This window comes from Brachyhypopomus gauderio, chromosome 2 (assembly GCF_052324685.1).
Source record: "Brachyhypopomus gauderio isolate BG-103 chromosome 2, BGAUD_0.2, whole genome shotgun sequence".
Lineage (NCBI taxonomy): Eukaryota > Metazoa > Chordata > Actinopteri > Gymnotiformes > Hypopomidae > Brachyhypopomus > Brachyhypopomus gauderio.
In genome coordinates, this window is record NC_135212.1 from 19603142 (window position 1) to 19618314 (window position 15173).

Below are 15173 nucleotides of genomic sequence, written 5' to 3' on the forward strand. Positions count from 1 at the left end.
AAGCATACAGTTTTGTTAATACGTAGACCATCACAGTTCCATAAATTTAGACCTTTTCCAGAAACCTTTCCTCTCAGGTTGCCTGGATAACCTCCACATCAACACTCATTTGAAAGTCAAGAATAAAGCAGGATGAAAGCTGGACTTCATAATGCTTGATAATCACAAGCTATCAGTTTCACAACTCCCAGAATTCCAGTCATAGACCCACATGATTCTCCTCACCAGATTATTAGCTGCATCTGTATCCTATTATTATCTGTCTATTTAAATAGTGTCTGGTTTTTCTGTTTTAGAAGTATGCTGTTATACATACATGTTCTCTTATTATTGTTTTTTGCGGTACTGACTTTGTTTTTTCCTGACCTGTATCTTAGCCTCTTTGGGTTTATGTTTGCTGTGATGGTTTTCACTGGACTGTTTTCTCTATGTTTGGGATCATGCTCTCTTAGCATGATCACGATTCTGAATTAGCCCTCTGTGAACAGAACTATTTCATTTTGCCTCCGCAACTCTCTGATTAGTTTGGAAACATCACATACTTCGGTTAGACCAGGACGTCTAACATCTAATGTTCTCACTGTGCAGACCATTAACTAAAGGATGATTAAACCTAACCCTAACCTTAAACCTAACCCTTTTTAATTACAGACAGACTACAGACAGTACAAACAGACATTCTAATTTGATCAAATGTGATAAAATAGAGAGCTTTGAAGTAGGTGTTTTCAGGATGTTTTCAGTTTGTGCATTAAATTCACTTATTTGCAATTCATGTATTTATCATTTAGCATCATGACTGTACTTCACCTTTTGAAAATAATGTAAATATTTAAACAACTGACACTTGAAGACAGTGACACTTCGTTGATTTAAATATCAGAGATCTACAGGTATTTGAGAGACTGATGTTCCTATGAACCTGTACATTGAAAATCAATTAAAAAATTATCTAATTAGTAGTAAAAATGCAAGTTTCCTGTTTATTGTGAGTAGAAGGTTTGCAATAAGAAATGTATGCAGAAAGGACACAGGCTAAATGTCAAGGTGAAACGTTGCTGGAGGTCCAAAGCTGGAGCCTGGGCCAAGAAGAACTACCAGGAGGGCTTCATGATGAAGGCAGCTGGGCCAGGATGAATATACAACACCGTCTGTCAACAATCTATTACACACACACACACACACACACACACACACACCTGCCTGCACGAACACACTCTGACAGGTTGATCATGAAAACATACCACATTATTATGTCAGAGATTTGGTTAAGCAGTAGAAGGATTCACAAGATGAGAACCTCACAGGGTTGACCTGCCGTGACCTTTTTAAAATGAGATAACAATTTATGTAACATCAGCTTCACAAAATGAATAATAATATTTGTAATTACTACAAATACAAAAAATATATATATTCATGTAATTATCTTTTCTGTTCTTTGCATTTTATACTTTTCCTGAACCAGGACAAATTAGTTACACACATTCATATATGTAGCAACACAGACCATCCCATATTTTCAGGATTTACAGATTTCAATTTAATGCAAAATTAAACTTGTATTTGTATATAAAATATCAAATGTATTAGCTGGACAAAGACTGTCACATTTCCAATATCTCAGGCTTTACGTATGGACACTAAATGCAATCCTTGAAACAAGGGAAAAGATGTCCTCAAATGCTAACGGTCAGAATGAAAGAGAGAAAACTGAGAGTTTAGGCCATCATGTCCTTGCAGACTATACAGTCTCAAAAAGCACAGGCACACACCACCCCCACGACCACTATGTTGCCAATGGTTGCAATGACAGCCATCCACAGCCAGATGGCGTCACTGGAGAATTTGCCCTCTTCCTCTGGTTCCTCAAGCTGGGAGAAGCTGGAACTGAGGTTGGAGGTGGAGGTCTGCAGGGAGGTGTTTCCATTATACGGGGACTCCATGAAGGCTCCACTCACGGCAGGGAAATGCTGTCAAAACACAGATGAGAACAGCTACCATAACTCCACATGTCCACGGTGTCACTTTAAAACTGAAACTTTACAACTCTTCAAAATTTCTTTCAGTTTGAACTTGCTTTGTTAAAAATGAACTAAGTGCAGAAGGTTGGAGTGATATAAATTTGTCTGAAATGTGCACTAATCACATATCAAACACAAGAATAAACTTTGAAAGTTTAAATAGCAGTGATCTGGCAGAATCATGTCCAAACTGAGATAATCACTGACCAAGCTGATATTTTAAACTTTTATATCACTGTTAAAAATTATAAAAACGTGTGTGTGGCAGATGAATTCAGAGACTTGGAAAGTGAGCAATAGATCATCACTGTTTCAGCTCTTTCTAGATTTTCTTTTCCTATCAGGACCTGGGATAAACTGGCTTGAGTTTGCTCCCAACACACAGATAACAGTAAATTTTACTTTTACTATCCGCAATGATTACAGAGTGTGAGGAAACCAGTCTGGGTTAGTCTTGTTTTCCACCATGGGAGAATATGTTTCAGTTGGTGGTTACCCGTGAAACCAAGCGATACTTGAGTAACTCACTCAGAAGTACCTGACACTATGTATGTGATGTAAATAAAGTTATTTTTAACAATATAGAACTCTAAACGTATCATCTTTTATTCATGTGGCAGCGTATTTAAGTCTCAAAGTGTAGTCTGACTGCCTCGTGTGCCTGCGTGGGTGGTGCAGTGAGACATGGCTGCTTTGAGCGCTCTGAGGGCAGCCAGGGGAATGAAAGAAGCATCTGGGTCTACTTCACCCCTATACTACATACACACACACACACACACACACACACACCACACACAAACACACACACACACACAGAAATGCACATACACCGACACACACATGCTCACACATGTACACACGCTTGCGCGCACATACATTATTCTTCAGGGGATCTTGTGAATTAGTGCTAGCCTAAGTCATGTGAATATTCAGAAAGCTTGTTGTTTACTTATGGAAATGCATTTTGTCATCATCAACAGCATCTTTAGAGCTGTTAACTAAATTGTAACTGATTCAAGGGTAATCAGATTTTCATGCAGCATGTCTACATAGTCTCACTTCAGGACTCTGCACATTATAGATTGGCTAAGTGGTTAAGAGTAGCTAACCAGTTAAGCCAAGAAGGTGAAAATGCAGTTTGAGAACATTTCAAATGACTTGATGATTATGAATATGCTTAAAGCAAAATATGTGAGAAGATATTGGTATGGTGAAATGAAAAGTTCCACTTAAGTATGTATAAGTATAGTGATCCGTGTTCATGTAGGGTTTAATCACTCAATAGGCCACATTCCATTTATATTCATAGTTAATCTGTGCTGTCATTGGTATGCTAATGCTCTTTACAGGACAGTAATGAGCATGCTTATGCAAATATGGTTAATTACCAAATATTATTATTGTGTTAGAGTTTGAGCAGTCAGAACATTGCATGTAAACACTAACAAGTACTAAAGCCATTAAAATGGTTTTCAGAGTTTTCAGACTGGTCCTGGTTATAATGTGTATAGCATTCTGCTTAAAAGTAAGAGCTTTAATGGCTAAAGCTATAACAGTGACCTTCTGATGTTGCATCCCATGCCTACATGCCTCTGTCTGGCTCTAGAGACTTTGAAAGTCAGTCATCAGGCAAGTTTTCAAAGGGAAAACAAACTTTCCACTTTCATGTGTTTCCATTCATCATGCAAAGGTATGATAGCTCCTGCCTGGGCCAGGCATATGGTGACACCAGTCTTCAAGTACAGGTGTGTTCTGGGTAATGCGGTCTGATTCACTTTGCTGCTCTCTCTCCACCCCATTGCCTCCCTATCCCCACAGCAAGTGGTTCCATTCATCACACACAAGACGCACTCATCCACTCTCACTCTAGTGACAGACACACACACACACACACACACACACCACACACACACACACACACACACACAGCAGAGGACATAGAGGACTTGTTAATGCTCTCATCTGTAGGAGAAGCCTTGCTTTTAAACCAGCCAGACAAACCTGGCTCATGAATGAGGTGATGGGTAAAGTTCACTGTTTTCTAAGCAAGCCAGTGGATAGCATCTCCCAGACTAATTCAGATTAACGATGTGTCATTTTGGATGATGTGTTCTCTCATTATCTGCAAGAATAGCAAATGGTTCAACCTTCTACACAAAGACACACAAGATAAGTTTGGCAATAATGGTTCTTATTAACTTCAAACTGAAAGCAAGAAAAATTAAATGCCGAAAGTCTGTACTCGCCCTGTTATCTGTTGCTCTTTGTCTCTCACACAAGGCGAGATGAAAGGGTGGAGTTCCATACAGAGTAGAGCTGACCTCTGTGGTGCTGAGACTTTAAAACATTTTACCAATGTTCCTCATGAATGTGTCCTGACTGGGTTGGGGAAACTCAGGGAAACCTACAAAAAAACCCAGAGCCAGAGTGAGCTTTTACTGGCCAGCTCTCTCTCTCTCTCTCTCTCTGGGGTAATACCACAGTTTCAGTTTTCTTGCTTTTTATAAAAGATAAAAAACACTAGTAAATCAGCAAAGTACTGATTTGCTTAAACATGCATAAGCCCTTTATATTCATTAGGCAGCTGAAACCACCAAATACTATTGCCAAGAAAAACCGGTACAATCATTACAAAACAATATATTCACAATTCAATTCTCTCTCTCACACACAATCTCTCTCCCCAAAAAAACAAACAAAAACATATTCACCACTAGGATGGTGATTCTATCACTTCTCCATCGCTCCATCGTTACATGACTTCATACTTGTACATTGAATGTTACCTTTTTTAAAACGTAAGTATTTATTAAATTTTCCTGTTTATCCTCAGACCCTTTTCATGGTCAGTCATGACATCTTAACAGCTCCAAGTACGTATGGCATGTATCACAATGTTAGAGAAAGGACACAGAGCAAGTCCTAGTAAACAGTCCAAGTGACTTACACATTCAGTCTCAGAGTGAATATGGGGATTCCCTCTCCAGGCTTGGGTTCTCTGTTCACAGTTCAAGAAACCACCCAGTCACCAAGCCAGTCATTTGTTTTTTAACATTTCTTTTTGGCTGCCCTTTTGGTGTCTGACCCAAATAGGATGAGTAAAAATCCATTCTTCACTTTCTTATACTGTGCTACCACCAGTAGGTTGAAGTCAGTCTGACCTTCCAAGGGAAAAAGACAGTGATACATCAATAATATGAACTGCTCTGAACAGACTGGATGAGCCCAGATCAGATTTGAAAGGGTTGGACAGCAGCATCAGGCTGACTGGTAGTGTTCCAGCATACTGGAACACCTAGGTAGTACCAAGAGGGGTATGAGAGTTGTAGGACTTGAGCTTGTGATGATGAACAACCCATACTTTCATTTTCAGGATTCATCTCTAACCAGTATACCAAATTATCCACTAGACCAAGGATGAAATAAGGTCCCTCATATGATGGGAGGAACTTTTTTGATTTAGTTTCATACCTGTTTTATTAGGTGCTAGACTGTATCATCAGTGCTATCATCAGTGCTTCTCATATTGTTTCTTTTGAATGCCACACAAAACTGGCCCAGTGTTTTTCTTACTAACTTTCACAAAGCCCAATCAATATTGAAGTTGTGCCACATACTCTGGTGAAGTGTTAGCAAGCTCATGGCAAGGTAATCCAGCCACAAGGTCAGTGGGCTCCATAAATTCCCTAGCGAAGGTCATAATGTTTCAAACTGGATGCACTATTAGCGATGACAGCCAAGGGAGTTTTAGTCTCACTGACATCCATTCAACAGTGGCTAGGAATGTCTTTAGTGTAGCAGTAATCACTTGACCTGTAGTGTAGTCTGAATAGGGGTTAATGTGTTTTCTCAACTCCTACCTGTTTTTCAAATCCTTTGGAAGACAGCACATTCAAATCAGGTGGAAATATTATTGCTGTGCAAGGTCTGTCGCATTCCAGTTACACACCCATTTTGCTGACAGTGCTTTGCTTTTGTGATGCAGCTGGTTCAAGTATGGAAAAGCAGAATGATATCTTCCTGTCTATTTGTACCAGTAGCACTTTGGGCAGGGGGAAAGCCCATCCCAGACCAAAATGACCACCCACTAGACTATTGTGCATCTGTCTCAAAAGGTCTTTCTAGAACAAAAGGCAGGTGAATATGTGTTTGGATCACATCAGTAGTAGAGAGGTGGCATAGAACAATGGCATGTCAAAATAATTATCTCTTCCACTGGATCTAATAGTCCTATATCATTGTCTAAAGTTGTGATACAGCAATCCACTCCTTAAACCAGCGGTCTCCAACCACCGGACCGCGAACCTGTACCGGTCTATGGGTCATTTGGTAACGGGCCGCACAGAAAAAAAACATATATATATATTTTTATTTTGAAAAATATAAAACATTTTGGGATTCTCTCCAATTAACATCAGTCAGTGTGACTGGTGAGGTTTTATTTTTATGCGGTTTATATTTGTTTTTATGCCAGTCTTATTTATTTCTTCGTATTTCTCTTGAACTTCCACAGTACAATTTCTTCATATAATTCTGCAATAATTCTGTTGAGTGGAGGACAACTGTTATCTTGTACATGCTAGCACGCACACACTCTTCTATAGGGGATAAGACACCTCTGATACTAACGTTGCCTGTGTAAGGAATGAGATTTCCTCATGTGGATGGCACAAGACAGGATCGGTAGTAACATATTTAGTTCTTCAAGGCTTCCAGACATTCAGGTGTCCAGTGGAATCAAACATGCTTCATAGTGAATTTGTGAAGCAGCTTTAGCACACCAGCGAAATCCTTCCTGAAATTGCTGATAATACCCAGCCAGGCATACAAACGTACAGACTTCAGACACCCAGGTGGATTGGACCATATTTGGCCTTGTGTCGAGACAGTATGTCACCAGTAAATTATGTTGTGATGGAACAGACATTAAGCTGTTTTTAGCTTTAGGTTTATATCCCGATGAACACTGCAGAATGACAATAGAGGATTACTGTGCATTGCGTTCCAGATGATGTAATCTCGGCACTCTGGATATGTTTGCCAGTGCATTCCTGCCCGAACATAATTCATACGACGTTGAAAGTTCACTGGCGCAATAGTGTCGATTCCTGAAGATACCTCCCTGGGCAGTTGTTAATAAATATTCACAATTTTTCCACTATCCATATTACAGTCTCTCCATCTCCTTTTCTCTGTTATGGCTATTGTCTAGAGTAGCTGTAACAAAGCCCATCCTTTGTTTTACCTAACAACTGGCCAGTGCTGGGCCCAGGTTGCTAAACCACCAGGAAAGTGTTTGAGTGTATTTCTTTTTCAGGTGTTCCCTGGGGGAGAGAAATAGGATCACAGGTCTTGCACACCTGGGGCCACTTGAGATTGAGTGCACATGCACTGACCTGCAGTTCCCAGTGGAGTCCTGACAATCTGCTATTGCAGCCCTGAAGCAGACATGAAGCCTCTTTCTGGAGATACTTACATGGGTCTAATATGGCTAGATCAACCCATCACCACTAGTTCTACATTTTTTGTACATTTTTCATTTTATTTGTTATTTTGAAGAACGTAACTGACTTAGCGAGAAAAAAAATAGTGTTTTTTCTTTTAAACATAATGGTCATGGACTGAGCCCAAAGTTCAGTGTCACAGAATCACTTACATGGCTCACGTTAGAAATCTTCCACTGAAATGTCTTTAAATAGGCTTGTGTGACCTAGCAATGAAGACTTTTTTATCACATGAATTAAACACACCGTAAAAGAAAAAAATCAAGGGTTTCCATTTCTGCAAGCAAACCCTTTTCCTAAATATAGCTTGCTTTTTGGAGGACTGTATAATGAGCCATGATGAATGAAAAGCACCGTGAGGCATTTGCGCTCATGACCTTGTGGTCATGAACGTCACCTCTGTGCCGTGGCTGGAGCTCATGCAGTTCAGACACTACACGTGGAAGTCGCGTTTCAAAAACGTGCATATGCAGAATAACATCCATCCAGCTAGCCAGCAGCAAACTGGCACAGTGGAGCACGTGCTGTGGAAGTGGTTCAAACGCACATTCAGCTGTACACATCAAACAACAGAAGCTCTTAGGCAATTCAAATATACAAATGAAAAGCACACATATACATTGTGAAGCAATTCCAGGAATATGTACAATGCTATTGTGTGATCTGAGAGGGTCGTTAAAATATGATGTGCTGGCAGTCCGCAGGGGATTTGACTGGACATAGTGGAGTTCAGGGCAGATATTGGAGATAGAGGAGTCAGTGAGTAAATGTGAGATACAGGACAGGTTGTGGGATTCGGGAAAGAATGTATAACGGTATATTAATGCTGATCATGTATGTTGGAATATAGGGTTGTTAGTGTGAGAAAGAGACCTGTACCTTAGATCTTGAGAAGAGTCATCTGCAGTGAGATCATTGTCTTTACATTGTGGTGTATGGCTTTAGTGAATGCACAATGCAGCACACTGATTGGACCAGTCTATGCACTGAGAATAAATTGTAATTTTTCTCTGGATGGATTATTATATTATTATTAGTTGATGACCAGCTGGCTTTGACTTTCTCTCAGACACTGAGCCTAACAAACACTTCTCACCCTGTATATATATATACACACACACACGTGTGTGTGTGTGTGTGTGTGTGTGTGTGTATGAGGGGTTGTGCTTGTGTGAATGTGTATGTGAGAGTGGAGGGAAGAGGCAGAAACATGACTTAAGCCCTGGTGACACATTTACTTACTAAACACATTTGCTTTAGACAGGTTGACAGTGAGAAGATCTTATGTAAGATGATGGTGATAACACATGACATGGTATGACCGGAGTCTGGGCTATAAACATTACACTTTGAAGTGTTTTTTTTCTTCTTGTTTATGTGAATTGGTTACGATGTTGTGAAAGGTGTCTTTTAGAGTCAAGTGTTAAAAATTAAAGTGCAAAACCATAAATAGAAATTCTTTCTGAAGGAAACCCTGTCTCCTGCTACACACACACAAACAGTTTTTGGGTCACGTCAATGTGTCAGTGTCATATGACTGGAATAACAACATGTGACAATAACAGAATTTGCTGAATATCATAATGAAAAGTTTAGGTCCATGTTCTTCACCTAGTATTCAACTGCTCTCATAGCCATAAAAGCAATATCTGCATACTTTAACCAACTGTCCTGTATCAAGCACTGTTTATCCACATCTACGTACTGTCCCTGTTACTACTGGTGCATACGAGGGGCCATGACCTCCCCTGTTCATTATTGATGAAGGTGTGCAGATGATCCATGCAGTCAGTAAGCAAATGCATATTACCCTGATCTAAGGGGCGAGGTATGGTCTTCAGTGCAGACTTCCCTAAAAACCATGTCCTCCCTCACCCTTTGTCCCAAAGGCCATGTCAAACTCCAGAGACACCTGCTTCAAAACCATTAAACAGCTATGCCTCAGATGTGTGGAGAGGCCCCCTGCTGGTTCATTCTACTGTCTTACATCTTACTCTGACAAAACAGGCTTCTATATAACACCTGGAAAACACCTGAACTCCAGATTTGCCTCACTTAAATGAAAGGTACCAACTATTGTAACAACAAATTACAATGACAGGGACATCAAGTTGATAGATCCTTACTTTATTTGAAATTCTGATAAATATGACTCTCTGGATGCCCATAATAACTAATACAGTAATATAATAATAGACAATAACAGATGTTAGATTACCAAACCGTGTCAATAGTCATACCACATAACAGCATGAGTCCACACACTTGCAAAGATAATTTGGTTAGTATTTAGTTATTAGTAGCAGGTCTTAATTAAGAAATAAAAAATACCTCAGCAAGATCTTGGTAACTGTGCTTTGTGTCTTAATTTTAATTGTGTAAAAGCAGATGATTCCATTACTGTAATATCCTCATTGTCAAGCTTGGAAGACTGAGTGTTGCTTCAACACACAAATACAGCTAAAGAATGAAAAGGCAGGGCAAACAAGACTTCTCAAAAAATATGCAGAGAACATTGAGGCAGATAACGAAACACAGATGATAACTAATAAGCAAGAGTGGAGAAATGGAGAGGAGGTTTATGGGGAACAGCCTGTAAAATGGTGGTCGAAGGCCGGGAGCATGACGTCATCACCGCTAGTCAACAGGTAGTCAAGTTTTACTAAAAATAGGGCTGAGCTATGAAGTAAAAATTATATATATATATATATATATATATATATATATATATAATATACTATATATATATATATATATTTATATATATATATTAGGGTTGCAACGGTATGAGATTTTCACGGTATGATAACCGTCTCAGAAAATACCGCGGTATCACGGTTATCACGGTATCACAGTTAGTTTGTATATTATTAAAAGATACACCGACCCTTAAAGAAATTACAACAAGTTATTTTTGTTCAATTAACTATTTATTGTAGAAACCTGGAACTATTGTATACAAAATGTGTCCTTTAAAAAATAAGCTGTACACATGTTTATATAAATACTGCAAAATTAGAGAAACCTAAATCATGGATTTCAGTACAATTATTTAAGTTTAAATTATTTAATATCTGATAAACTCAGCCTGGGTCAGTGTCTGATCAACAACTGTTGTAAACGTCCGTTGTACTGCCAAGTTGGAATATAACCAGATACTGCAGGAAGAGAGGATTTATTTCTGACATCATCACAATAGAGATTTCTATTTAAGGTTTTCACATCGAGTCTGGTTTTAACATATCAAAAACAGGTACGTTAGAATTTGAACGCATGTAAATTAATAGCGTCTTTCACATCCAGTGAAAGCAAGGACCATAAAAAGCTAGGTTTATACTTTCACTAGTGACCGTAGCACGCGACTCCGCACAGTTCTTTTGTCTTACGTTAACAAATACGAGCCTCTTTTAATTCCAGGACGAAACATGAGAGAACGTGAAGACGTTAAGATTGGGCGTTTTGGAAATAAACAACCATTAAATAATGTGATGAAAAAGCGAATTATTTCGAGTATATGTATAAATATTTAACTTAATTAAGTTTAAGGTGCTGGGGAAATATTGAAACGGACCTTTAAAGTGACGTACAAGTGTTTTAATTCCACCTTTTAAACGTGTATGAATCCTGCAAACATGACTTTGTTCATTGCGCTGAGCGCAGCGCGCGCAAAGTTACAAAATTCGAGAGGTGCACGACCTCGCGAATCGACAGCGGCGCGAGACCGCTCGCGCACGGAGGCGGAGCCACCGCGATTACGTCATTTTCGCCACTTGATTTTAGTTTAGCTTTTTTTTTGTTAAAAAATGTGTTAAGTCTGATGCACTTTCTGCCATTCTCACTGCTGTGTGCTGAGTAGCTGAACCGGAGCGGAGTTGCGCATGCGCGGGTCAGTTTCTCCGCTGGCTTGCTTTTTACCGGTAATAAGCAAACGCACACGGTATGATAACCGTGCATTTTAATACCGTGGTATACCGTGAAACCGGTTACCGCTGCAACCCTAATATATATATATATAATATATATATATATATATTATATATATATATATATATATATATATATATATATATATATAAAGCCTGGAGCAGGTTTAATGGCACACTGGATCATCCCCACCCTGCGAAAGCTGCTCAAGCCTTGTCTAAATGCCAAGCAGACATCTTTTTCCACGAAGGTCATTAAACCGTAGCTCAGACGTAGCAAAAGTAGGTGCTTCAACTCACACAGAATGCATCTAGCTCCAACATGTCTACAACGTGTCTAATACAAAAATGCAAGTAAGATTTAATTTAATTTGATATTAAATATGAGCTGAAATACTTAAAGAAAATATAGGCGGCATTGTGCATGTTCAACCTGACACAGGTCTAACTTTGCAAGTCTGTCCAGTTCTGAAGTAAATTCATGCTTCCAGTGCAATACTGAATAAGAGAAATGAATGTCATAAGTAATACTTTTTTAAATGTCAAACCAAGTTAAAATGGTTCATAGAGTTATTTTCATGTTAGATCAGTAGTCACCTCACTTCTTATTTATTTATGGCTAAACAGTGCTGTCAAAGCAACAGATGTCAGCCGGTGCCCTACTTTAAGATTTTAATTAACATTCTGTCACTTCATAATGAAGCGGCTAAAGAGAGGTTTGATTAAATAGCTGGTACCAGCTGCTTATCTCTAAGATTTACAGCCATCGTCATTCAGGTGTGAAATATTAAGCAAAAGAACTAACTCAGGACTGAAATAGTATTCAGAAGTAGTCTGAATTTCCCATGATTTAAACTTTTTTTGCCTCAAAAAATGGTTGAAATATGATGACAGTCTCAAAGAGGTGGTCACGATAGGCAGTGCAGTTTTGGGCCTGTCACGGAGACTTCGTTGGGAACAGTAACGGTGACAGCTGCTGTCCATGACTGGGGCTTCCTGAGTGCAGCAGTTTTTTTCCTCAATGAGAGGGAAAAAAACCCACATTAAATGCAGTGGACAGTTATACAACGCACAACTCTCTGTTCACAACTGAAGATTATGTACTAGAAATGTAGAATAAACTTAGAATTAGTATAACATCTGAGTTGGTGGTAATATCATGACCATCCTGAGGTTATTAGGGTATATAAAAATGGCCTTTATGCTAATTCATAAAGGGTATAATGACCAAAAGTTACAAAACTAGATAAACTAAGCTTGGCATGTTTGAAGGACAATTGTACTTCCACATTAAATACTGCTGTCAAAGAATCTTACATGTATTCTCTGGCTTTAGAATTTAGGATCACCTGGAAATGGCCTCTATTTTTTATCCTTAATAAAATATCGACATTTAACCTTACCTTAATATGTACTTTTTCAAGCACAATCCTTGTACTAGAGACTTTCACAGCCCATGCTCTTGATTTGTGGTAAGAACTCCAGTTAAACGTTTAACACGTGTCTATATTTCCATATGATATACAGCAGCAGAGTATTATGCATTTCCACATATAGTTCACTGATGCTATAATCTACCATCCTTGCATAGGCTACTTGACTAGAGCCTGATATTCATTTAATTAGTAGCAAATTGTTCAAAAATACCTCGTCGGTATTTTTATCCACTATTGTGTACAATTGTTTACATAAATTAGTGAGCAAATGAGTCACTCTTGTTTTAATCTTGTTGTGTAACAACACATTAGATGCACTTTATAATAGTGTGATAGAGCTGTAGGTACTCTCGTACCAAATAACCGTCAAACTGTCTACTAGCACCGTCTACTTTCGTGAGAAAACACGTTTAATGCTAATATAATGCCGCGCCAAAACTTTCAAGAGAACGTGTGTGACCTTTTTTGCTTTTTATCTTTACTGTGCAACGCGCACAAATAACTACGTTACAACTACATGCACTAGGACAATAAAACGCCTAATTTCATATTGACAATCGACAGTAGTGTGTAATCCAGCAAGCACGATCAAAAATACCGTGAATATAATTTAAGGTTTTGCTCCTCGTTATTACCGAATAAGCGTTATCAGTGTAGTTGTCCTGCACAAAAAAGAAACAAGGGGACAAAATTGAGATTATAAGGTAAAAGTCGTACCTGCGCCGCCATCAGCGATAATTCCATTAACGCAGTTTCAACCGCCCTACTAACTTAAAGAAAATGCAGATGTGGAGAATAAAGCAGAGGTCTTCAAAGCTCTTTCACTATTAGCGTTATGTGCTTGGCTGGCTGCAGGCTGTAGGGTTAGTTCACTCCAATAGAGCTTCAGTGAAATATCTGCCTCGCATCCCGCGGAAACTGAACTCAGGAACAGGCAAGAAAGTCAGCATTAGCCTACTGATGTTTTGTTTTGACACATCTAGACTTCTTTACAAGATTTCCTCTTATTCTCAACAGTGTATTTTCTTGATGTAATAAATATGAATCACAACACAACAACTCGGCTACAGCTCACATTTGAGAAAAAAACATCAAGCTTTTCAGCACTTGTAAGTGGAATAGTGAATGTGAAATTATGACAGCAATGAAGTTAATGAACCTAAAAGAAACCCCCATTGATCTAGACTCTCAGAAGTTTACAACCCCAAGGAATAAACCTCATCATTTAAACTTTGACTTCTCTAATATAAACTAGTTCCTCACAGAACTACTGAACCACTTTGCTTGCACAGCTCATGAAGGACCTTTGTTCTAAATGTCACTCTATTTATATACCTATCACATTCACTGGCCACTTAATGCAAGGTCAGACCTGCTTTTGACTTCAAATGTGCTTTACTCTTCATGGAAATTCATTGTCATAATAGAACAATAGGTAAGATGTGGCATTTAATTTAAACAAGGCTCTATAAGTATTAAGGGGTCCACAGTCAGCCAAGAAAATATCCCCCAACACTATTACATCACAAGCACCAGATACAAGGCAAGATGGATCCATACTTTCATGTTGTTTACTCCAAATTCTAACCCTCCAAATGTCACAGCAAAGAACGAGATGCATCAGACCAGGCAGTATTATTACAACCTTCTATTGTCAAACGTTGGTGAGCCCATGCATATTGTAGCCTGGGTTGCTTGCTCTTAGCTGACAGGAGTGATTCCAACTGTAGGCTTCTGCTGCTGCAGGTCATCTACTTCTGGGTCAACGTGCTGTGCATTCAGAGATGCTCTTCTGCATATCTAAGTTGTAAAGCGTAGTTATTTGAGTTACTGTTGCATTTATATCATCTTGAACCAGTCTGGCTCTTCTCTGGCCTCAGGCATCAACAAGCCATTTTTGGTTGGAGAACTGCAACTCAATGGGTACGTTTTTTCTGAACATTCTCTGTAAAATCTAAAGATTTGCAAAGTTTGTGTGATCCCAGGGTTCACAGGACAGCCCATCTAGCACCAACAATTATGTTATTTAAATAAGTTTTCTTCCCCATTGTGCCATACTGAATCTGATTTTGGACATCATGTTATCATGATCAAATCTACATGCATCAAGTCTAAATGCATTGAGTTACTGTGATGTGATTGGGTGATTAGATATTTGAATATTTTAATTAACATCAAATCAAATAAAAATGTATTTATATAGTGCTTTTTACAACAGATAGATAGATAGATACTTTATTGATCCCAGAGGGAAATTTTTGAAATTTGAAACAGTGAGCAAGCCCA

The 15173-nt window shown here is 38.7% G+C and overlaps 1 protein-coding gene across 1 annotated transcript; it reads right to left on the reverse strand.

Moving 5' to 3' along the window:
• LOC143491118 (uncharacterized protein C14orf132) lies at positions 1-14083 on the reverse strand. Its single transcript, XM_076989845.1, has 2 exons — positions 13605-14083; positions 1-1973 (listed from the first exon to the last, which is right to left on the reverse strand). The coding sequence occupies exons 1-2, from the start codon at positions 13629-13631 to the stop codon at positions 1755-1757; spliced, it is 246 nt and encodes an 81-aa protein (XP_076845960.1). The 5' UTR covers positions 13632-14083; the 3' UTR covers positions 1-1754.
• Between the last annotated feature and the right edge of the window lie 1090 nt (positions 14084-15173).